At 43.1% G+C, this 25,273-nt stretch overlaps 1 protein-coding gene across 2 annotated transcripts in view; it reads right to left on the bottom strand.

Moving 5' to 3' along the window:
• Nucleotides 1–6,914: 6,914 nt before the first annotated feature.
• The window catches only part of CALCOCO2 (calcium binding and coiled-coil domain 2), a 27,074-nt gene continuing 8,715 nt past the window's right edge, over nucleotides 6,915–25,273 (bottom strand). For both annotated transcript variants that reach the window (XM_012726575.1, XM_004684302.2), the window contains exons 3-13: nucleotides 19,783–19,885; nucleotides 19,499–19,632; nucleotides 18,389–18,514; nucleotides 15,670–15,758; nucleotides 15,250–15,319; nucleotides 14,527–14,649; nucleotides 14,163–14,249; nucleotides 11,654–11,749; nucleotides 9,449–9,584; nucleotides 8,400–8,428; nucleotides 6,915–7,887 (exon numbers count right to left, since the gene is read on the bottom strand). In XM_012726575.1, coding sequence (XP_012582029.1) covers nucleotides 7,717–7,887; nucleotides 8,400–8,428; nucleotides 9,449–9,584; nucleotides 11,654–11,749; nucleotides 14,163–14,249; nucleotides 14,527–14,649; nucleotides 15,250–15,319; nucleotides 15,670–15,758; nucleotides 18,389–18,514; nucleotides 19,499–19,632; nucleotides 19,783–19,885 — 1,164 coding nt within the window. In that variant the 3' untranslated portion in view covers nucleotides 6,915–7,716. The remainder of the gene's footprint in view (nucleotides 7,888–8,399; nucleotides 8,429–9,448; nucleotides 9,585–11,653; nucleotides 11,750–14,162; nucleotides 14,250–14,526; nucleotides 14,650–15,249; nucleotides 15,320–15,669; nucleotides 15,759–18,388; nucleotides 18,515–19,498; nucleotides 19,633–19,782; nucleotides 19,886–25,273) is intronic.

Raw genomic sequence — 25,273 nt, 5'->3', positions numbered from 1 at the left:
GGTGTTGTACCCACATTGCTGAGGCCCCCATTTATAGCTGCTTCCTGGATTTGAGTAAATATCTGTGTTAAAAATACTTTCTGCTCCCCCACCCCCCACCCCAGTCCTCCCCACAGCTTTTCAACACTTGCTGTTCTTTGGTTCAGTAGGAGCTGAGCTGAAGAAATTCCAGAAGGAAGAAAGCAAGGGAGGATGGGGTGAGGTGGGGTGAGGTGCAGGGATGGCCCCTGAAGCGGCTGGATCTGGGCTTGGACAGCCTCTTTGGCTTACCCAGACTGGGAGGTCACCACCCGGAAAGCTCAGCTACTGGTGGAGAGAGAGTTACAGAGCATCAGCTGAAGGGTGGTGAGAGGTGAGGGAGGCCTGGCCGAGCAATCTTATTTCAGGAAAGCTTCATTGTCACGTGCAGGGAATTTACAAGAGTCTGACCTTTATTGTAGGAACGCAACAAGGACTGAACGAGAGACCAGCTTGGGTCTGGGTCCCTGCCCACCCTGCCCCTTCCTCCACTGCTGGATTTGCTCTTACGCCACACAGGACGGTGTTATAAACCGAAACCCTGGAACAGTCTGGCCTCTTGTGCCTGGACGACCCTTTCCGATTCTTCATCCTCACTAATCTTGGCTCCCTCATTGATAAAGAAGAGTGATAATGATGACAGCGACTTAGTGAAAACTCAGTGTAGGTTAGATTTAAATAATATAATAAATGGTGACTCCTGGGGCCAGAGATTGACACTGAGAGGAAGGAATAGGAGACAGAGTCTGTTCATATTCATGGGAGCCGACTACAGGAACAAGAAAGGCAGAAGTCAGCAGAAGTGAAACTGGGACAGGTCTTTTCTGCTTGGTGGTGGGAGGCAAGAGCACAATACTGCAAACAGTTTCTACTCCTTACAGACATCCTGTCCTCTTCTATTTTCAGGTGCCTCCAGGGCTCCTGTGTTTCAGCAGCACAGAATGGCAGCTGGACATCTGGCCAGAAGGTGCTCCGACTCACTGGCAGATACTAGAGCTTGGCAGAGTGGGCAGCAGGGATGAGGCAGGGGTGCCACGAGACAATGAAGCAACAGTGTTTGCCAGGCACCCGAGAGTTCAGTAAGCAGGGAAGGCTTCCAGGCGCAGGGGGCTTCTCCTTGTAGCTTGCAGGAGGTTACTGACTCAGGCAGTTACTGGGATCCAAAGAAGAGAGGTGCAGAACGCACCGACTCCTTCCCCCTGGGGGGCTCTTAGGGCGCCTCTTTGTGGGCTGAGACCATGAGGGGTTCAGAGGATACAGGGCAGAGAACAGCATCACAGGGAGCAGATGCTAACGTGTGTTTGACTCTTGACAACAGCTGTGAAGTACTGACCCAGAGGGAAGCGCCTGACCCAGCAGCAGCTTCAGTGGGAAGAGGTGCAGGAAAGCACCTCAGGTCCAGAGGGCCCCACACGCACAATCCTGCCTGTCAGCAGTGAGGAAGTGGGGGCCTTGTCAAGGTCCAGAACTCAGTTTCCTGAAAGGCAGGTAGATCCTCAGGGATGATTTATTCATTTTTAAAAAGATTTGTTTATTCATGCATACAAGAACTGGGGTGTAGGCCAGAGGATTCACCAGGGACAGAGTGGGGAGCAGAACAGGCAGATCTGCTGAGTGGGGTGACAGGAGAGGCTTCCCGCCCCATGTGGGTAGCTCCCTGGGTGGGGTTCACACTCATGCTGCAGTGGCTGGAGACAGCTTGACAGCTCTGAGACCTTACCCCCTGTGCCACCAGGAAGGGTCCTAGCCAAAGTGTTAACAGGGATTGTGTTTAGCTGAGGGAACTATCCCTGACTTTAATTTTCTGTTTTGGGAATTTCAAATACTCTTCAATGAGCAAGCATAGGTTTTTAGAAAAGCGTCTCTGTATGTCTCCACTAAGTTCCCCAAATCACAGGTCTCCCTCCTCCGCCACCCTACAGCAGTTGACACTCCAGGACTCATTTTCTGAACCTGATTTCTCCTTTGGCCTCAGGCTGCCACTTCTCTTCCCTTGAATAGCTGCAGGTGATTTCCTAACCCTAAAGTTGGTGTTATTCGGGGTACTCAATTCCCCCTCTATCTCTCTCTTCCAGCAGCTCCTTTGCTCCCAGACATCAGTGATGTGGGAGACGCGGCCCACTGTGTCAGTGATGACATGTGGGTCCCACTTGGCGAACCAGAGACCCAGGTACTTACTGACTCGCCCTACAAATTCCTCCAACTCAACATGCTTAAGAAGGACAAATTCTCTGAGAACTCCTCTTCCTTCTTTCCTGTTTACCTCAAGTCTGGCCAGAATCCTACTAATAATCTTTTCTTCTCTCTCTGTGGAGGGTTTAATGTTGGTTCCCCAAGAAGAGATGTCCATGTCGTCATTTCCAGAAGCTGTGAGTCTTTATCTGGCTGACCAGTGGGGCTTTGTATGACAAAAAGTATGATTCAGGAGCCTGACAGCAACTTAGCTGGCAATATACAGGTGGCTCCTGAACCCAATTACAAGTGTCCTTAAGACACACAGGGGATGCATACTGAGAAGAGGCATTGCAACTGTGGAGGCGGAGAGTGGGCTGACACCACCAGCAAAGGAACGTCAGCCGCTGCAAGAATAGACTGGTCTTTGGAGGGAGTGTGGCCTTGCCAGCATCTTGGTTTTGAACTTCTAAGAGGCTCCAGGATCTAGAGAACTTTCTGTTGCTGAAAGGCACTCAGTTTGTGATTTGTTGTAGCAGACCAAGGAAGCAAATATACTTTCATTCCTTGGCATTTAGTTAATTACAAAAATTCCTGTGGATTTGACTCTCCCACATGGTGCAGCTTGACGCTCCCTTGCACATCTCCACATCTGGCCCAGGCCCTCACTGCTCTCCCCTGTGCTACCTGGCTGGTCTCTTATTCCTGTCTTCCCTGCTTGCTCTCCCCACTACCCGATTCATTCTCCACTGTGCTTCTGCAACCTAGAACCACAGGGATTGCTCTAGGACACAAATTTGACTATGGCGCATATTAAAACTTCTCTCATCTCTATTGGGGCCCTCCCTGGTGGCACAATGGGTTAAAGAGTAGCACTACGGAGCTAGCCTCAGCCGCTTCAGCACGAGTTCAATCCCCGCCCGGGAGTGACCCACATGGTGCAGCAGACTGCTCCTGACCTGTCCACTGCTTCCCTCAGCAGTCAGTCGGCCTGTTCTGCTCCCCACTCTGTCTCTGGTGAATCCTCTCATGCACCTGCATCTCTGGCTTGTACCCCAGTTCTGTATGCAGAAATAATCTTTTAAAAAGCCTCATATTAGGCCCTCCCTGGCGGCGCAGCGGGTTAAAGCACTGCAGTAAGAAGCTGAAACCACTTCTGCATGAGTTCTATTCCCGCCTGCCCCGGCGGTGACCACATGGCGTGGCAGACCTCTCCTGACCCGCCCGATGCTCCCCTCAGCAGTGTACTTCATCCATCTGCCTGTTCTGTTCCCCGCTCTGTCTCTGGTGAGGCCTCTCACCGCCTCTGAGCCTCTGGCCTGCACCCCAATTCTGTATGCACAAATAAATAAATCTTTAAAAAAAAAAAAAAAGCCTCATATTAGCATAGTTCCCTGTGTATCTCAGTCAAGTTGCTACACGTATCCTGTTTGTTCCCCCTTACTATAGAGGGGTATTTGATCCTGTGCTTCTTTGCTGTAGCCAAAGAGCCGTTCATCTTTTAATATCCTCCTCCCATCTCCAGCACTTGTTATATACTATTGCAACGATTGGTTGTCTGTTCAGCTCAGCTCACACCTATTTCTTCTTTTCTGGTATCTTCCTCTGCCTAGTTATTCTTCATGTCCCTCAACTTCTAGCCCTAAGGAAATACTAATTTATTTTGTGGCTCTAGGTTTGCCTACTGGGGGCATTTTACATAAGTGAAATCATACTTATGTTTCCTTTTGTCAAGATTTTCATGTAATAGCAGTACTTCATTTCTTTTACTGCCAAATAATACCCCATTGTATTGGGGGGTATAGCACATGGTTACCCCACATCTTGTTTATTTACCATTCACCAACTGATGGACATTTGGGTTGTTTTCACTTTTAGACAGTAATTTCTCCATGTTTCAATGTATTCATCTATAAATGAGCGTTGACAGTTCTGTTTCAAAAATTATTGAAAATGCACATAGAATATATGAGATAAAGTCCTAAACTATAAGCTCTCCATGCATGTAAAGCTATTACTTAATATTTATATAACATCCATTAAGGAGAGCAGGGAGCCAGTGTAAATTCCTTGAACCTGAAGCTGACTCTTGGTTAACTCAGGGCGATTAGGTGAGCATCTCTTTCGGTTTGATCTCTATGTAGAGTCCACTTAGCTTTTTTCCTAGGTAATGGACCACATCTCATCAACACTGGTTGCTAGGAGACCAGGTTAGAGCAACTTAGCTTAGTGCAATCCACTGCCATTATAGAAAAAAAAATCACAGAACGATGTTTAAATATCAAAGCAGTTTTCATTCACCCCAATTTTAGCAAGACCAAGAAAAAGGGCTAAATCCACAGGTACTTTTAAAGCCCTTGAGTTTATTGATATCTTGCAAATTCATGCACTTCTGATGAGAGGTTAACTTTCCTTCAACTCTCTTTCTTCATACTCTCATGTGCCAGCATGAATTTTCCCTACTGTCATCCAGTAAATATCCTAAGTAGTGCAAAAACACATTAATAGTATACCAAGAGAATGAATTAGAAAGGGAAACTTGCTGCAGTAAGTACAAATTTACATACAGGCCCTCCCCGGTGGTATAATGGGTTAAAGCTCAGCACTGCCAGAGACCAGCAGCCCTTCAATGTTAAGTTCAACCCCAGCACCAGAGGTGATCCACATGGCGCGGCAGACCTCTTCTGACCTACCCGCTGCTCCCCTTAGCAGTGTACTTCGATGATCTGCCTGTTCTACTCCCCACTCTGTCTCTGGTGAATCCTCTCACTGTCCCTGCACCTCTGGCCTGTACCTCAGTTTTGTATGCACAAATAAATAAATCTTTAAAATAAAAACCAAATTTATATACAAATACTATTTGCCCTCTTACTTCTTACTACTTTTTATAGCTATTTTACAACTATAAAATGTGTGGTGGCTATGGTGATTGGCACACGGGTGATTTGGTGATGGGAATCCCGGGATTACAACTGAGATGGAAAAAAGGCACAAAATGATGTAAAAACAAACTATTACATTATTTTAAAAAAATGTGTGGTGGTATTGAGGTAGTGAGGGGAAAGGTTGGGGTGAGGAGAGGATTGTATAAGAATGATTATTTCCTTTACCAGTAGTAGCTGCCTGGAGCATAATTTCCTCTTCAAAGCCTTGGTAAGAGCAGCTGGAGATAATGAACAGTGGTTAAAGAAGCTTTGTTTTATATCTAGCAAAAAGGATCATTAACACCTCAACTGTTTTGTTTTGTTTTTTTTCTTTTTCCCAACCAAGCCTGTGGAAGAGCTCCCGCTGCCTTTGCTAATCATGGTCACCCTCAGGGTAGTAGGGGCAAAGGGGTGGGTAATTCACCAGAAAATGGCATTCACTCATATGGATTATGTGCACCACTGCTCCTCTCCATTCATGTGCTTAATTAAGAGCTGACTAGTGCAAAATAAATGAAACAGTAATTCCTCACTGGAACTATCTGGGGAGCAACAGAAATTTTGCAGGGAGGAAGGGTATTTGCCAGAAAAGCTGCATTACCGACTTCTCGTTATATTTCTATTGTTGAGTTAGTCTTCATGTCACATCTGATTCTTACGGGGCAGGAGGCTTGAGTCCAAGGGACATCTTAATGAAATGGTGTACAGGAGGAGCAGCGTTTCACCTTCATTTTCTCAAAGAAGAAATGAAGGCACGGAGCTGTGACCCGCGCAACACAGTCAGGGCACAACTCTAACCGCAAGAAGGCACATCCCTGAAGGAATGCAAAGTTATAGTTGGCTCAGCCTCATTTACGACATCATGTTTCATATCACTCAGAAGTTTTGGGGAACCTCCCTGGCAGTGTAGGAGTGAAGTCAGAGCTCTATCACCAAAATGACCTAAGTTTGATCCCCAGCCAGGGAGCTGACCCACCTAGCATGGCAGGCCTCTCCTGTGTTGCCTGCTGCTCCCCTCAGCAGTGTATTTCAGTCAGTCTCCCTGTTCTGCCCCCCCACTCTGTCTCTGGTGAATCCTCTCACTCCCTGAATCTCTGGCCTATATATCAATTGATCTATTCATAAATAAATAAATAAATCTTTAAATAAAAGTTTTTGTATAAATTTCTATAGTGACCAGCTGGTTGACTACTTGGGAGTCATTTCTTTTTGTTCAGTCCCTGGAAGAGGGGAGAGAAAATTGTTTTCTTACAGCTCAATTAGCCAAATCAGGATGGAGGGAATTGAACTGAGTTCACAAAGGGTGACAAAACCCACACTGCCCCTCACCTTTTAAAAAGATTTTATTTATTTATTTATGCATACAACAACTGGGCAGGCCAGAGCTGTGGGGGTGAGAAGAGTCACCAGAGACAGAGTTAAGGACAGGCTGGCTGCTGAGGGGAGCAGCGGGCGAGACAGGAGAGGTCTGCTGTGCCATGTGGGTCACCCCCCTGGCTGGGGACTGAACTTGTGCTACAGTGGCTACAGATAGCTTCATAGTGCTGAGACTTAACCCCTTGCTCCACCAGAGGCCCCCACCTGTCCCCTTTCAAAAACTGGGTGGAAAGTTAAGAGCAAGAAATTAGCTCCTTCCCTACCTCAAGACAACTGCCAGAGAATTCTTTTCACTAGTTAGGACGGGTGAAGAGAAGTCACTGGTAGGCCTACAATTCCCATAGTCCTTTGGCTGTACTTTCTCCAGTGGCTCCAAAATAAAAGACCAGAAGCGCAAGGCTTATTTTAAATTACCAAGGCCTCTCAAATAAGGAATAGTTTATTTTTTAGTAGTAGAAAGATTAACAGTAGTTCTCATTATTCTGACATTCATATCCAAGCTCACCTGCTTAGAAAGTCGTAAACCCCCAGTTTCTAACAATTCCTACTAACCATTAAGAAAGGCCAACAGAATTATGTGCATAGAAAAGATCAAATGGTTGAACATGCCAATCAGATGTATTCAGAGATAAAGGTTTTCTGTGATTGAAATACTTCCTGTCCACAGTTCAGAAATAAATGTTTCTACTGGGAGTTGAGAAATCAAGAATCCTGCAGTACCCAAACTGGATGCCTGCATTCTCTGTTGTGCCACCTTTTACTAGTCTAGTGCAATCAGTTGGAGAAAGAGGAGGAACTTCTCAGCCTCTGGCCAGTCTCCAGCCCCACGGTAAGTGCAGTATACTGGAGGACTGACCATGAGTGAGGGGGACAACTTGGAAAATGAACCACTTAATACTTGAGTCAGACCTGTTGTGAATAGCTAGGTTAATTCCATCCCAAGGCCCTCTTAGACAGATGATGCATGGCACAATGGGCACTATAGGTGAGAGGCTGACACAGTTAGTTATGTGATTTAAAAGGTAGTAACCCGTAAGAATGAAAGTAACGACCCATAACATTCTCCTTTAGCTAATCAACACGGCTCCACCTTTAGGACAGCAAGACGGAGTAAATCCCTACTAATTTTTGAATAGGCAGGATCTCAGGTCATAGCTCAGAGTAGAAGCTATAGGTTCTACTCTAGAAAATCTGTGCATAGTATATATCCAAGAGGCTGGGGCACTTATATAGAGTGGCAGAACACGTGATCATCAAAGATCTGCTTCTCGTTTGCTGGGAAGATCTGGTCACAAACTGGACAAGTCAGACAAGGGGCCTGCACATCCTCCGGCGCGAAGCCTCGCTCAAACATATCATCAGGTTCTGATCTGCAGGTGGGGCATTTCTTGGAGTGCTGGGAGGGAGAGCAAAGGAGTCAGTACAGACGAAAGCTATCTGTGCTAGAGACCATATGTGTCTTATTTTCCATTATGTCCTCGGCACCTAGAATAAATGCTTGGCAAATGCTGGTGCTTAAGAGAGGCTGTGAGTAAGTCCACTTCAGGGGCACTCACTCGGGCATTCTCGAGCCCCACCACTGGAAGGGCTAATATTGCCGACACTGTCAAATAGCTTCCGGCCTGGAAAGGGCACTGCACATACCCTGCTGTGCTAGGTGCCTGGCTCAAATCTCCTCCCAAGCCCTATTACCGAATCTAACGTCCAGGTGGAGGTCTTGGACGAAATGCTGAGAGATGAACTGTGCTTTCTTCTCCCCAACTCAGTCAGCTCACTCTGCCTGGGGCACTGAACAAACGGACCCTTTGACTTAGGGAGTTAGCAAAATGAACCATTCCATGAAATGGAACAGGAAGGAAAAATGTTTTTCAAAGATCTTTTGGGTAACCTCATGAACCAAATACTTACCAGGCTGGGGGCAGAACTTTCTTGGATACCTGAGGGCAAAAAAAAAGATGTCAGCCAAAAAAACACCATTTCTGGACTCTCTGACAATATTCTAGCAGATGTGTTCTAGCTCTCATTATTCCCACCCTCTTCTTTACTGCCATTGATTCTTTACCTTTCATATGGATTACTTCTTACAGAGGGGATTCTAGGTCAGTGATAAAGGAAAAAGACGAAAAAATAACAAAAATGAAACAGCATTTTCAAAGGCCGTGTAGTTTATATAACCAAAAACCAGAAACAAAACAACAACAAAAAACCTATTTTCAGTTTGGGGGAAATGAAATTTTAATAAACATAGCACCAATTTAACAAGGAAACAGTCTGAACTGGTGCAGCCATTTTTCAAATGAAATGCTTAAAAAGATTTTTAAAGACAAAATGTACCCCTGCCTGTTAAAAGATCTGTGACTCCTGAGAGAATACGGTTGCTTTAAATTGTCCAAAAAAAGCAAGTGAGATCTTATACTGCTTTTGGAGACAAAAGGGGAAAAGTACCCTGTAGGGCAGGGGAAAGCTGACCCCAAGTATCTGTATGACAAGGCCAGTTCCCCCCTCCCCTCCCCAAGCCGCAGGCTTCTCTGGCCCACACTCCTGCTACCCTTGGGCAGGCCATCGGTGGCTGCCTAACTGTCCCTTCCTGGATGGCATAGCTGCTTCTTGTGCTTCCATTTCCAAACCTTAATTAGTTTCCTCAGCTCTGTATGTGTATATCTTCTATGAGAGACATTTCTCTGATTTATATATTTGGAATATAGCCACGGGACTCAATTTGTGTCTGCTGCCTCTAGGCGAATGATCTGATTTGCGTCTTCTAGATTCAGATTTATTTCTCAATTAACACTCCTCGCCTGGCAATCTTTCTATTAGGTACTCAGCTTCTGCCCAGCAAGTCTTAACAATGAAACTGGTCTTAATTAGCATCTCAGACAAAAAAAAAAAAAATTTAGTGGGGTAAAGAAAGGGATACGGGCAGGGGCCTTTCAGCTTGAATGGCAACGTTGTCTTACCAGAATATGGGTTTTCATAGACAAGTCCTGGGTCTGCTCCTGGATCACCTTCATCTAAAGTAGGCACTTGATATGGCAAAGAGTCGGCATCCAGACCCATGTAACTCAGCAATCTAGTGTTCTCCCTCTTCAAAAACTAAGGAGAAAGTATTTACAGAGACATGCTGAAAAAACAACAAAGAATGGCCACAGGAAATGGTGAGGGGATGCTCGTAATAGGTAGTTCAAGTAAAAACTGAAGAAGCCCCCCAAAATGATAACTCATTCTTATAAACAAACAAGGGAAAACAGCAGCCTTAATATTCCTAGGACCTGATTTTTTAACATGTGAACTTAAAAGACATACTGAATTTTTAAAAAGATTTATTTGCTTATGCATATAATAGGTGAGGTATAGGCCAGAGGGAGTGTGCCGAGGGAGGGGAGGGAGGGAGGGGAGGAGTGGGGGTGAGAGGATTCACCAGAGACAGAGTGGGGAGCAGAACAGGCAGACTGACTGAAGTATACTGCTGAGCGGGCAAGTCAGGAGAGGTCTGCTGTGCTTTGTGGGTCAGCTCCCCGATCGGGATCAATCTCATGCTGTAGTGGCTGCCAACAATGTCATGGTGTTGAGACCTCCTTGTGCCACCAGGGAGGCCCTATACTGAATTTTTAGATTAATGCAAATAACAAGTTTATATCTCTAAATACACACCAAACTGAAAGGCGGTTCAAAAGTTGTAAGGAAAGGGCCTCTGGTGATGCAAGGGTTAAAGTCTCAGTGCTATCAAGCATGTCAGCATGTACTTGATCCCTGGCCAGGGAGCTGACCCACAGGGCAGGCTCAGCAGACCTCTCCAGTCTCATCCGCTGCTTCCCTCAGCAGTGTATTTCGGTGGGTTCACCTGTTCTGCTCCCCACTGTCTCTGGTGAATCCTCTCATCCCATCACCCTACACCTCTGGCTTACACCCCAGTTTTTTTTTTATATGCATAAACAAGTAAAAATAAATCTTTAAAAAATAACCTCCCCTCCCCAAACTGTATGGATATGAAAGAGCGCAAGAGCCACCGTTAGAGCAAAACTGATGTCCATTGTTGAGCGCAGACTCCTCCTCCTTTCTGCCTCCTTCCTAGAACTAGTCTTACATACTAAGACTATTCCTCTGATATAATTTTGCTTTATCCAAAATATCATCCAAAAAATATGTCAACACAGAGAGTAAGAGGGAGTACAGAAGACAGGGAAGAAGAGAATAACAAGTGAGAGAACAACTACACGGGGGCAGATGGCATTTAAAGTTCACAGAAAAAAGAAAGTAACTTCTTAACAACTTAAGAGGGTTCTATTCTAAGACACTTTCCACAGATCAGATCTTTTCCCTCTTACTGAACATTGTGTGTGACCATTCCCCACTCCTTGCTCTATCAAACTAACCCATGAAAACAGGGATTTCAGAGGTCAGGTATACATATCTAAATCAAGAGGATGAGCATGCCAGAGCCAGAAACAGTGGAACACACTGGCATGAGCGATTATAATTAAAAGTAGAAGTGACCACCAGAGGGTTACACAGTGGATGGAGATGGAAAACTGCTGGAGTGGACCTGGTGGAGTAGCAGAACACATGGACATCACTCTTTAATGCTAGGCAGAACATGAGAGGGATTTCAAGTGTAACCACTTTATTTACCGCTATCATCCTTAATGAACTAATCAGTAACTTGTGCTTAACACACAGTAGAAAAATACTGGTTAGATGAGAGAATGACCTGATGAATGGATGGACACACAGCATTTGGTAGGGGCCTACCATGGTACTGACCACCACTTCTGTTCCTGGTTTGGCAGCTGAGAAAAAAGGAAAAGTTGTGCTGAAGGGAAGGGGTCCCCCTCGGCATAAAAGTGACATAGAATCTTACTCCCCATGACAATACTTACAATAGCTGTGAAGTTAAAAGCAGAAACAATTAGTTAGATCTTCATCAAGGCTGCTCTAGTTCCAGTTGACTACCACCACGCCAAACGGGTCAGTAACAGAACAGGGAAGGGTTTGTGGTAGAGGAGGAAACCAGGTAAGGCTTATTCTGTTTTAGGAGTAGCTGTCTCACCAACTGTCCTGAAAGGGCCCCTTTATTTAACTTTTTAATTTATCACTATTCTTTTGGTCACCCAGCTGTATTCCTTTAAAACCATGGGGTTTTGTACTCTCCTTTATACACTTACATCATTTTCTCTTTCCAGTCTTTCTTTCTCTTTCTGTAGCACATTACATATAATCTTGTTCTCATTCAGTCTTTCTGACAGGTCAAAGTTCTGGTCCTGTCAACAGTACAGTAAAAGAAAATTAGGATTAGGATCGCATATTGTAACTGAATTTAGATGGGGTAAACAAGGAGACTGCAGAGGACCTGGCTTTCCAAAGAAGTGGGACTGAGGTGAGGGAGAAGGGATCTGGGGTAGGGAGGAGCAGCTGAGGGGTGCTGATTGATGGATGAACGCCTTCACCAAATGCCTGAAGGCCTGAGCTGGCACGGAGATGCCAGTTTCTTTTGATTTAGCTGGGAGAAAGGGCGATAAAGCGAACTTACAGAAAACGTCAAAACTGACTTATCAGAGGCAGGGATAAATGGAGGCTTGTTTAACCCTGCCCAGCCATGAAAATAATCCTTTGTCAAGAGTAAACATTTCACTCAATGTGGCCTGAAATGCTTAGGGTTAGCATGAGATGACTACCCTCCCAGTTTAAGGACAGGCTTCTGGAGAAGGAAGGAACCCTGGGAAGCACTGACCCAAGGTTACAAGGAATCCAGACTAGGGCGTGGGGTTCCCAATGCTGGGCTGACCTGAACAGGTTCGTGGTCCAGGACTCCTAGCATGCCTCACTGCTTCCAGTCCCCTGCCTATATGTGTAGACATGCGCATACCTCACAAAGACACTTAAGCTAATCTTATTGGTTGTATTTTTTTTTACAAGATTTTTTTTATTTGAATGCTGGTCCCCAAGCTGCTGTGTGCTTCTAGCCGACCCTGAGGTAGTAATGCAAGAGGGGCTACCAGATGACAGTGCTGACTGCAGGCTCCTGGCTCCCCAGCCCCATTGGCTCCTGCTGGCTCCTCTGGTCCTGTTTCACTTCCTCAAAAGGCAGAAATAAGAAAGGGCTGAGTCTGCACAGGGACCTGCTCACTGGCTACAAAGACCTTCCCTGAAACCCATGGCTGAAGTGGGGCCTGCTTTTCCAGGGATTCCCAGGATGGTTTCTGGCCTCAAACTCCACCCTTCCTCTTTTTAGAGAAAGATAATTTTTTCCTCCTTAACAAGGATGTCCCATCTTCTGGGCTTGTGTAAGAACCACAAACCTTCACACCCCTTGCTTCCTGGGCCCCGATCTCTGCCACCTACCAGTGCCGTGGCCCTGAGTTGCCTGATCTGTTTGTGGAGTCGTTGACACTCTTTGTACTTCTCTAAGAAACAGGCTTTCCCGGCCTCTACCTTTGCCTTTAGGCGGTCCACCTCTTGTACTAACTGCTCCTCCACTGATGTTTTCTTGTTCCCAGGCCCCTGAAGTATAAGATACATAACATAGTTCTCATAGTTTGGATTCTTTGGATGCATGAGTAAGAAAGAATAGCTATCAGACAGTTGGGGGGCCCTGGGTGTTGAAAAATACTCTACGAAAACCAAAGAATCCTGTACTTGCCACCAGAGCTCAAACCTTTGAATGGCTTTGGTTATTTAAAACACTAGTTTCTTTGCTACATCAGAGGTGACAAACTCAAATGTGTCACTAGTGGTCACGCAAGAAACGTGACTGCGTGAAGCTGAAAGCAACAAAACAGTGAAGACTGCAGTCGAGTGGAGGGCCAGGTGCGGCTGCCGTGTGGGCCCCATGTTGCCGGAGCCTCGGATTTTTCAAGTAAAAGTAGAAATACAATCATTTTTATGGTAAACATCCCATTTTTAGGTGTAGGCAACGAACTCATTACTTTAAAAACACCATCTAGGTCAAATAAAACACTATTTTTGTGGGCTAAACTTAACCTATGAGCTGCTGATTTTGACTTTGCTCTAGTCATTGTTACCCATGCTAAAATATACAGCGTCTTGTATGTGGTAGATACTCAATAGCTGAATGAGCGGATCAATGGCTGCTGATATGCATCACAGCCTTATTTGCTGGCTATCCTCCAGATAGTCGGATTTCTCGTGTCCTTACATCAACTCAGAAAATGGGACATCTAGGTACCTGATCACTATAAGGCCTCTTTTCCAATATATTACAGAAAATTCTCAGTCAATGAGGCTTCCATTTCTGCATTATTCTAGTTCAGAATAATTTAGAATGGTAAAATTGCTACCACTACATTATGACAGAATTTGTTTTGACTTCTGGAATATCTTCCTATTGTAGAGCTCAACTTTATAACCATTAATTTGTCTGTCCCCAACTCTGTGAAATGGGAATAGACACTACTGTGAGTCCTGGCACGAGACCCCTTTATACTTTTCATGAAGTTGAACCTCTGATATTCCCTTATCACATATTAGAAATGCACACCTTTCTCCTAAACATTTTATAAATGGCAGATTCTCTGTCCTTTTGGTAGAGAGCAAAACATCTAGGGGTAAATGCTATTCTAATCTGTCTTATTTATGTTTTCCACCATCTGAAAATAGACCTATCCCTCCTTTCTTTAGGCTTCTTCCCACAAAGCCATCTAAAGACAGACATGCCGTTAACTCCTGATGCTTCTTCATTGCTGTTGTTTCTTTCAGAGTCATCTCCTCCACCGTTTGCTCCAGCTTCTTCTGGTGCTCCTTCTGCACAAAAACAGATTTCAGTACGAGTGACAGGAAAACACACACACACACACACACACACGCGCGCGCGCGCATACACACAAAAGGGCCTGCTGAGCTTATCAGCAAATTGGAGGTAGAAAGAAAAGCAAGTCTTATTAGTTTCTGATGAGTTATCTCATTTCAGTTGGCTTCCTCTGAGATCTTACCCACAGTCAGTGATATCCAAGTATATATATGATAGATAAAAAAAAAAAATTTCTTAGAAATGCCTCAACATTTTCATCCATGATCCTACCTGTTCAGCTAAGCTGATAAAGAGCTGATCATTTTCCTTTTTCAGAAATTTCAACTGCTCTGTCTTTTCTTGATCTCCCTGAAGAAGCTTCTCCATTTCTTTCTCTTGAGTTGACAGCTTGACCTAAGGCAAAGTGAGTGAAATTTACCATGACACAAAACTGAAGGAAAACTAAACAAGAACACCTCCTTTTCAAAGTAGTGACATAAAGAGATGTGTTTCCTAGCACCTAAAAAAAGTGTGTTTCCAACTGCAAATATCTCTCAGAATGTTTTCACCTGCCAGCTCCACCTTATACTCTAGTCATCCAGTGAGTAAGTAGAGTCTGACAACTGTTCTTTTAGGCCTCTCTTTAAGGCATAGCTTCCGAAAAAAGAGAGCAGTTCTGCTACTATCTGCTTTTTACATTCAATAAGATTTTTGCCTGATAAGACTTTGTATCTAAAAGAAAAAAGTCTGAACACCAATGTGTAGTTGACAGCCATCTATTTTAAAAGCTCAGGGCAAATAAATTGACAAATATAACTAATCAATTCCATGTGGATCATGACTATCAAAAAATGGGAGGGGGGTGTATGGTGGTGGGGGGTCAAGAATGGAAAACACAGGTTGAAATTTTGTCTGATGCTTTGAAAGGTACACCATGAGGCATTCATCTAGTGAAATGTATCTTTGTGGGCCAGGCTGAGAGAGAAAACTGTGCAGAGGTCTGGCAGTATCTACCTGCAGCTGATCCACTCGGACTCCCATCTTCTCATTTTCGGAGGACATCTTATGGTTTTGTTCTTTTAGTCTGCGGAGGTGAAACAACGGCTGATTCCAGATTCCCTGCTCTAGGTCTTAAATGATTTAAAGCTAGTTTGCAGAGTTATTTTAAAATCTACTAGCCTTTATTCTTCATTTGGCTTCCTAATCTCAAACTGAAAATATTCCAGAGTTAATAATATAAATTTAGGTAATTTCTTCTTACCATTCTGACATATTCTAACCTAGAAAAAGTGCTCATGAGTCAAAAGGGGATAATCCCAACTATCAATGCCTTAACAGGAAGAGTGTTTTCTAACTAATTCCAGATGTTTACTCTGAGCCTCCACGAGGATGTCTATATCTGAGCAATTTCTCCCATCCAGGAATCCCACTTACCGAAGCAGCTCTGTCTCCCAAGAGTCCTTCTGCTCTTTAACTTTCTCTTCTAACTTCTTATTGATGCCCTTTAGGGTTTCTAGTTCCTCCTGCAGATTGAAGGTTAAAGGGACAGACTATAGCGCAGACAATTTTCAATATCTAAGACAGCCTACAAATACTTACTGAGCACTGTCAGGCATAGCATGACAGGCAGTGAATGAAATCCTTCATTATTAATATGTTCTTTTTATATTAAAAATACCTACATTTTAATTTATCTTCCATTGGTGCTTATTTCCTTTAGTTTATTAATCAAATATTTAGTGAGCATTTATTACACACAACACACCATTCTAATCCTGGAAACACAGTAGCAAAGTTGTTTTTTTCCTAGGAAAGTGCTCTCTACTAAATTAACAAAAGCCACTTAATTAAAATATTTTAGTAGGGCCCTTCCTGGTGGCGCAGTGGGTTAAGGTGCAGCACTGCAAGCTAGCCACAGCTGCTTCAGTGCAAGTTCAATCCCAGAGCTGACCTGCCTGGCACGACAGACCTCTCCTGTCTCGTCCACTGCTCCCCTCAGCAGTGTACTTCCTCAGTCTGCCTGTTCTGCTCCCCACTCTGTCTCTGGTGAGTCCTCTCACTGCTCCTGCACCTCTAGTCTGCACCCCAGTTCTGTATGTATAAATACATTAAAAAAAATATTTTATTAGCCATATTAGAAGTAAAAAGAAATAAAATTAATTTTACTAATAGTATATTTAGCCCAATGTTGCTAATATATAATTTTTGACATGTAAATATAAAGGAAACATTTTTTTCATACTAAGTCTTCAAAATCTGTTATATATTTTATGTTTATGGCATATCTCAATACTCCACATTTCAAGTGCTTAGCAGCCACATGTGGCTAGTGGCCACCATAATGGCCCAATACACTTTTTTCCTTCCCTAATTTCATTCTATGGAGAACCCAACCTTATGTGTCAATAACAACTCCCTGCTTTTAACTCCAAGATTTTCCAATTCTAAGTTTATGGTCATTTTTAAAATCATTTTTTTCTTTTTAAAAATGTACATATGTAGCATAAATTTTACCATTTTTAGTGCAACTCAGAGGCATCATGTACATTTATGTGGTCTGTAACCAACACAACATCTGTCCATAGACTCTTTAATAGCTGACACCTATTAAACACAAACTCACCATTCTCTCTTCTCCCCAGCTTCTGGCAACCACCATTCTACTTTCTGTTTCTGTCAAGTTGACAATTTTAGGTTCCTCATCAAAGGGGAATCACACAGCATTTGACTCTGTCTAACCCAATTCATCCAGCGTAACATCCTCCAGGTCTCTCTATGCTGCAGCATATGCCAACTTCTCTCTTAACGCCAAGCAATCCTCCACTGCGTGTACGCACCATGCCGTGTCTACCCATCCGTCCATCACCAGATACCTGGGCTGCCTCCCACCTTTGGCCATGGTGAAAATCACTGTTCTGCATGTGGATATACAAATATCTCTCTGAGAAAACAGGTATCATCAGTTCTTTTACAGAGAGGAAAACTGAGATGCTAAGAAGTTTCTCCTGGTTTATTAAATAAGGAGAACCAGTCTGTGTGATTTCAAAAACAAGGGGTCTAATCCTTTCATGATCCTGCCTCTAAAAATCACGAGTTTTAACATAAAAAAAAAAAAAGTTGAGTTCAAATTCCAGTTGGCTCCAAAGTCATGAACTGACTATAATGTTCAGCAAGTTATAAGCTCTCCCAGCTGTGAAGCAGCTATAGATATTAAGTGATATGTTCAAATAAAGTACCTGACACACAGTAGATGCTGAAAGAATTTTAACTTTTGTGATCATCATATTAATTGGCAGTACGTAAATAGAATAATTAACGCAAAACCCAGACTCTGACTCCTTGGTCAGAACTCCTGGTTTGAAGTTGGCTCTTGACAGCTCGACTGTGAGTTACATCTATGCCACCACTTCACTCGTTACCTCACTGCCTGGGGTGGGCCAGGTCTGCTGTCTGGAATGTCATCACACTCTGAACCAGCCCAAGCCTGAAGATATCAGACACTTCCGTGACAGCAATGTGTAAAGAACTGAGTACTGTCTGGGAGTCAAAAGAAGTGGGTGCTCACCCCTTGTGCTCACTATCTAGGGTTCAGTTTTCTCCTTTTTTCACCTTTACAACAAGATGGTAATTGTCAAAATCTGTGTGTTCTGCATCTTGAAAGTTCTAAGTTATGGTCTCTGTGTAATTAGTTTATTGTCCTTAAAAAAAAAAAACTTTCCTTTTTAGCTTCCTTAGTCACTACATGCTGATTTACGGATCATTCACAAAAGGCATCACAAAGAGTTTGGATATAGTGCCTAACTTTAATACTCTCACCTCTCTTGATGTTCACATTTAAGTTAATCAAAGCAAGTACTTCAAATTATAAATAGGTACTGAAGGAACAGTCAGACTGTCTGGGTGTGAATCCTGGCTCCATCACTGTATAAGCTTACTCAGCCCTGCCAACTCTCAGGTTACTCATATAAAATTGAGATAATAGACACACCTACTACAAAGGCTTGTCATAAAATTTGCAAATAAGCCATATGAAACTATCAAAGATATTAGTATAAGGGAGTGGAGATCATAAGCAAAACAGAAAATGGGGCTGCATGAGGGCACCACAGCTTTATCCCCACGCTCCCAGTTCGCCATTAACCAGCCGCCATACCTGCTTCTTTTGGAGCTCTGCCTGCATGTCTGAGTTCTGCTTCTGGAGGCTGACACAGCTGTCCTTCAGCTCCTGGTTTTCTCTGCAAAGGTCCTTGTTGTGTTGTTCAATCTCTTCTACCTCTCCCTACAAAATAGTATTCCATTAACTACTATTTGACCCTTTATATCTCAATGGCTGTTCAAAAATCCATCTAGCAGAAAATTCTCATAGGCTGGGATGATGAGAATCTGGCTGATTAATAGAAGTATGTAAAACTGTAGCATAGAGCCTGCCATTATCAAAAAGATGAAGAAAATTAGGTCATAAAAAGTTAAAAGGTGGAATGACCAAAGAAACGTAGATTCCTCTCACAAACACTCGGAATGTCTGTCTCTCCCACCAGGCTTGGTTCCTGGGGGAAGGGACAGCACTTGAGCTGACTCCACTGTAGCCCCAGGGCCTACGCAGTACTCAGTGGAAAGCAGGTGCGTGCTAAACGACAGAGTAAGTAGATGAAGCTAATACTCATGTATGACAGTCTCTAAGCTAGAACTAGAGATACAAAGAAAAATATTTGGTGCTTCTTTCCTAAAAGAACTTACAAAGTTACTGTGGCAGTAAGATGTGCAGATGTCAAAAATTAAAATAAGTGAAAAAGCTAAAGGAATAACCAAATATTAACTGAGTCATAGAAGTTTTAGAAATGTCAAAGTCACTCCTTGTTATGATTCTGTTAACATCCCTCAGTCATTTCTGGATAGGTACTGTATAAATTAGGCAGTCAGGGCTTTCCTGGTGGTGCAAGGGGTTAAATTTCAGCGCTATGAAGCAATCCCCAGCCAGGGAGCTGACCCACATGGCACAGCAGATCTCTCCTGTCTTCCCACTGCTCCCCTCAGCAGTGTATTTCGGTCAATCTACTTGTTCTGCTCCCCACTCTGTCTCTGGTGAATCTTCTCACCCCCCCACACCTCTGGTTTGGATCCCAGTCCTTGTATGCATAAATAATTAAATAAATCTTTTTTAAAAAAATAAATTAGGCATTCAATAAAATGCTACTGACTCAAATTCAACCTATCTTGGATACTCTGAATAGCCAAAAGTGATTAAGGTGAGATGTTTACTGACCTGGGTGGTAACAACCAGGATGTCCTCCTCATTTTCTGGACGGAACTGGAAAGGGATACTTGCTCCCCGGACCACACCATCCTGATCCACATAACAGAACTGATAATACTCATCATCCTTGGGCAGGTAATAAGCTAAAAACACAATCACGAGTTTTAACCAAAAATAAGGTCTATTCAGAAAATAAAAAAATCTAAATCTTTTACCTGCCATAGAAAGCTCAAGTTCAAGTGAATTAGTATTGGTTGCTGTCTTCAAAGCCTTTGACCTAGAATTTTTCTCACCTTTAAACTGGACTTCCTGCTGTTTGACTGAGTCGCTGTTTAGGTCCAAGGGCACAGTGACCCACATAAAGGTATAGTACTCCCGGGTTGTCTTCCATCCCACCTACAATGACAAGAGAAGTTCTCATTCAGCCTCTGAAAAGGCACAGGGGAAAAGTTCTTATTTGAACTATGTCTTCTTATAATGCACTTACTTGAAAAAACAGGTGAATTACAACTGGGTTGAAAATAAAATTAAATGAGTTAATTATGAGAACTTTTGCCCACTGTGGATTAATTCTTGGTTTTTTTTTTTTTTAAAGTTTTATTTATTTGTGCACACAGAACTGGGGTGCAAGCCAGAGGCTCAGGGGCGGCTAGAGGCTTCACCAGAGTGGAGAGCAGAACAGGCAGATCGACAAAGCACACTGCTGAGGGGAGCAGCGGGCGGGTCAGGAGAGGTCTGCCACGCCATGTGGTCACCTCCGTGGCAGGCGGGGATCGAACTCACGCAGAAGTGGCCTTAGCTTCTTAGTGCTGTGCTTTAACCCACTGCGCCACCAGGGAGGGCCCAACTCTTGTTTTTTTTTTTTTTTTTTTTTTTTACTAGTGACAACTATGTACTGTGAAATGTTCGACAATTGAAAACTGATACGTGCAAGTGCACACACATACACACGCACACACACTCTAAAAGACTTGTCTTCCAGTAAATGGAAACTGGCCACCGATACCCAGGAAAAGAGCTCCCAAAATTATATCGAGTCAGACATAGAACTGAGACTAACTGGGGAAAAAAGTTCTGGGATTGTTAATCTTGTTCCCACTGTCTTCTTTAATGGTGTTTTTGAAACTTTTTAATCAGGAAGCACTTCTACCTATCGTGCCCATTAGTTTTTCCTCTTCCGTGTCCAATTCAGTCTTGTCACTTACACAAGTTATACTACTGCATTTAAAAAACACACTTTTTGAATATGTGTGTGTTGGGGTGGAAGGGTCAGAGAGTTCTTAGATTATGAGGCACCAGATTACTGAATCCAAATCTATATAGTTTTCTTTCTTCAATGTTTTCCTTAATGTATGCTTAATGAAGGCTTTGGGTGATAAAAATAATAACAATCTGGTAGTCATAAAGTCCTCTTCTAGGTATTGAATGCAGTAAGTCATAAGGTATAAGGACACTATAAAATATGCCTTGCACAGAAAGCTGGCTAAGTGGAAAACATTCTTATTTAATGTGAGCAGGGTAAAAGATGGCTCAAATTGTGTCTGGAAGATAAGAGCACACCAGAGAATAGAAAGGAAACTATTGTGTTTCAAGGAGAGAACACTCAGTAAATGAGAAGCAAAATTATTTTTATTGCTATATTTTGACCCTGCCTGAGCCCAGTGGGAAGAGGAAGGACTAAAAATAAATTCCATTTTTATATATTAAGGAATCAGAAACAGGGTTGAAAAGGCTATGCTGAAAGCTCATCAGAACCTACTAGGGCATATTTTAGTGTCTCATTAATACACACCCCATTGCTGCAAGCATCTCAGAGCTGGTGCAGCCTGCAGTGGTACAGGAAGCAGAAATTTTATGGAGTTTTCATTCATATCCTGGAGTGTTTTAATGCATTGTGACCAAAATATCATCTGGGAAAGCCTAAGAATTACTGCTGCCTTAGAACAAGGAAACAGCCTCTCACCACCTGCAATTTCAGTACTCGGCTCTTCCACCCGAACAGTCTAGTCTCGTGCCTCTTGTGGTATATTTCCCTTCTCCAAAACCTTGGGCCACCTAAACACCCAGGTGAAGGAACAGGACCACACACTGAAGGAAGGAACGCCAACTTCCACCCACCATAGGCTTTATCACTGTGGGCGCTTTCACCATGTAGAGATGTAGCATACTGCACATCAAAAACATTTCAGGAGTATCTGCCTACTTGGTGTGGGGAACTACTGGTGTCGGGGTCGATGAGGAGTTGAAGAATATGTTAAGGTTACACCGAAAGTTCTCTCACTGGGAGAACTTTAGAAGTAGGATATCATGGACAAACCTTTACAGCGAGCTCTGAATTCTGCAGTTTAGCATTTGCTGTTCAAGGGACGGACAAGATAGTGGAAAAAGCAGATGTGGAGTCAAATAAACTTGCTTCACCATTTACTTACTGGGAGGCCTTGGGAAAGTCACCATTTTGTGTATAGTCACTTCATCTGTTCACAAGCAAAACTACTACTTCCCTTAGGAGGATGCTAAACTGTGAGGATTAAATTAGAAAATCAAATAGAAAACCTCACCAAAGACCTAGCATTCTGTATGTTCTCAAAAAATCTGTTCTTTATGGGTCCTTCCTGGTGGTGCAGGGGTTAAAGTCTCATTCCTATCAAGCTTTCACCAGTCACTGTATCTTGAGTTCCTGGATCTCCCGCCAAGGAGCTGACTGACTCACATGGCGCAGCAGACCTCTCCTGTCTCACCTTTGCTTCCCTCAGCAGTGTATTTCAAAAGATCTGACGGTTCTGCTCCCCTCTCTATAATTCTGGTGAATCCTCTCACCCCATCCCCTGCACCTCTGGCCTACACCCCAGCTCTTATGTGCATAAATAAATAAAAATAAGTCTTTTTTAAAGAGTCCGTCCTGGGCCCGCCCTGGTGGTGCAGCAGGTTAAAGCACAGCACTAAGAAGGTAAAGCCACTTCCGCATGAGTTTGATCTCCGCCTACCCCGGAGGTGATCCACATGGCACAGCAGACCTCTCCTGACCTGCCCGCTGCTCCCCTCAGCAGTGTACTTCATCATATCCATCTGCCTGTTCTGCTCTCCACTCTGTCTCTGGTGAAGCCTTTTATAGCCCCTGCACCTCTGGCTTGTTCTGTATGCATAAACAAATAAATACTTGCGAAAAAAAAAAAAAAAAGTCTGTTCTAGACATACAGACCAGTGGATTCGTATAGAAAACACAGATATAAACCCACAGGTTTATGGACAGGTAATCTTTGACAAAGGAGCAAAGAAGATACAATGGAACAAAGAAAGTTTGTTCAGCAAATGGTGCTGGGAAAACTGAGAAGCTACATGCAAAAAAAAAAGAAAAAAGAAAGAAACTAGATAACTACCTCTCACCATACACAAAAATCAACTTGAAGTGGATTGAAGACCTAGACATAAGAAAGGAAACCATAAAAAATACCTGGAAGCAAAGATGGACCAAACACTACACGACATACACTTCAGCGACGTCTTTAAAGATAGAGCACCCAATGCAACGATAGTGAAGGCAAGGATAAATAGGTAAGACTACACTAAGTTAAAGAGCTTCTGTTTAGCAAAAGAGACATTACAAAAAACAGACATCCCACTGATTGGGAAAAAATTTTCTCACACAAAACTAGAGATAAAGAACTGATCACAAAAATATACGGAGAACTGATGAAACTCAACAAAAATAAACAACCCCATCAAAAAATGTGCAGAAGAGCTAAAAAGACACTTCTCCAAAGAGGAAATGTTGATGACCAACAAACATATGAAAAAAATATTCAACATCACTTGTAATAAGGGAGATGCAAATTAAAACCACAATGAGATTCCACCTCACCTCAGTGAGAATGGCACATCTTCAAACAACTAGCAATAACAAATGTTGGCAATGTGGAGAAAAAGGAACTCTCCTGCACTGCTGGTGGGAATACAAACTAGTACAACCACTATGGAAAACTGTTTGGAGGTTCCTCAAACTGCTAAACATGGAGCTTCCCTACAACCCAGCAATCCCACTCCTATGTATCTACCCAAAAGACACAAAAACACTGATTCAAAAAGATACCTGCACCCCCATGTTTATTGCTGCTTTATTTACAATTGGAAAGACATGGAAACAGCCCAAATGCCCAAAGATGGATGACTGGGTTAAAAAGATGTGGCACATTTACACAATGAAATATTACTACTCAGCAACCAAAAAAAAAAAAAAAGAAACACATGTCTTTTGCAGCAACATGGATGGAGCTGGAACAGATCATGCTTAGTGAAATAAGCCAGAAAGAAAAGGAAAAATACTGGATGGTTTCTCTCATAGCAGGAGTATAACGGAACAGGTGAGAAACTAGTGATAATATGCACAGCCATATACCAGAGACATTTTGTGGGGGTGGAGTGGGAAATGGGATCAAAAACAGTGGGGGGAGGGAAATTCACTGGACTATGGTGATGGCACTTGGGTAATTTGGTGATGGGAAACCCCAGGGGATTGCAACGGAGATGGAAAAATGCACAAAAATATGTAAAAATAAACTCATTAAAAAAAAAAAAAGTTTGTTCTTTAGTAGACTTAAAATGTCCAGGCTTCAGGGTATGTGTTCAAATCAATAGTTGATGGATAATGAACACAGAGGCCATTCTTTGCATCAACCACAGTTTCTTTCCTGAGGTGTGGCAATACCTCTTAAATGCATGAAACATTTCAAGGACAGAGGCATCTTTTTTTTTTTTTTAAACGATTTATTTATTTATGCATACAAGCCAGAGGTGAAGGAGCAGTGAGAAGCTTCACCTGAGACAAAGTGGGGAGTAGAACAAGCTGACCGATGGAGTACACTGCTGAGGGGAGCAGGGTGGGTCAGGAGAGGTCTGCTGTGCCGTGTGGGCCACCTCTGGGGCAGATGGGGATGGAACTCATGCTGAAGGGGCCTTAGCTTCTTAGTGAATGCTGTGCTTCGACCTGCTGCGCCACCAGGGAGGGCCCAGAGGCATCTTTTCAAAAATGTTTTTAAACAATGGTTTGTAGAAAGCATACTGTTTCATTTGGTTTATGGTGAAGTTATCATTGAAAGTTGCTAAATGCTTGGGAAATATAATCAGTCTAAGTATAATAAAAATATAAATAATATGGTCCTCCCTGGTGGTACAACAGGTTAAAGCACAACACTACAAAGCTAGTGGCAGCTATTCCCGGGCCAGGGAGGTGACCCACATGGCCCAGCAGACCTCTCCTATTTCACTCATTGCTCCCCTCGGCAATGTACTTTGTCATTCTGCTTATTCTGCCCCCCACTTGTCTCTGGTGAATCCTCTCTTCACCCTTGCATCTCAGCCTGTACCCAGTTCTGTATGCATAAATAAATCTTAAAAAAAAAAAGTTATATATATATGTCACCAAAATATAAAAAGTTATAAATTTCAAAATCTATAACTAACTTTTGAATTTATTTATTTATTATCTATACCTGAAGTTCCATATGTAGCTACTAGTCACATGCCACTATTTAAAAGAATTAAGTTTTTTAAGTAAAAGCTATAATTCAGTTAGTCACACCAGCCACATTTTAAATCCTTATAGCTACATGATGCCAGAGGCTACTGTACACCAGACAATGAAGGACTGGCTCCATCATAGAAAGTCTACAGGACAGTGCTAATCTGTATGTTTTGCTACATATGGGAAAGACAAAGCAACTACCATCTTCTTTCCGAAACACAAATCAGTGTTTTCTGTGTGAGGACGTCTTTCGGTGTAAAGGTTCA

Source organism: Condylura cristata, unplaced genomic scaffold (genome assembly GCF_000260355.1).
Source record: "Condylura cristata isolate star-nosed mole 26May11 unplaced genomic scaffold, ConCri1.0 scaffold00017, whole genome shotgun sequence".
Classification (NCBI taxonomy): Eukaryota; Metazoa; Chordata; class Mammalia; order Eulipotyphla; family Talpidae; genus Condylura; species Condylura cristata.
Note: the sequence above shows the minus strand (reverse complement) of the source record. Positions and strands in the feature narration are given on the sequence as shown.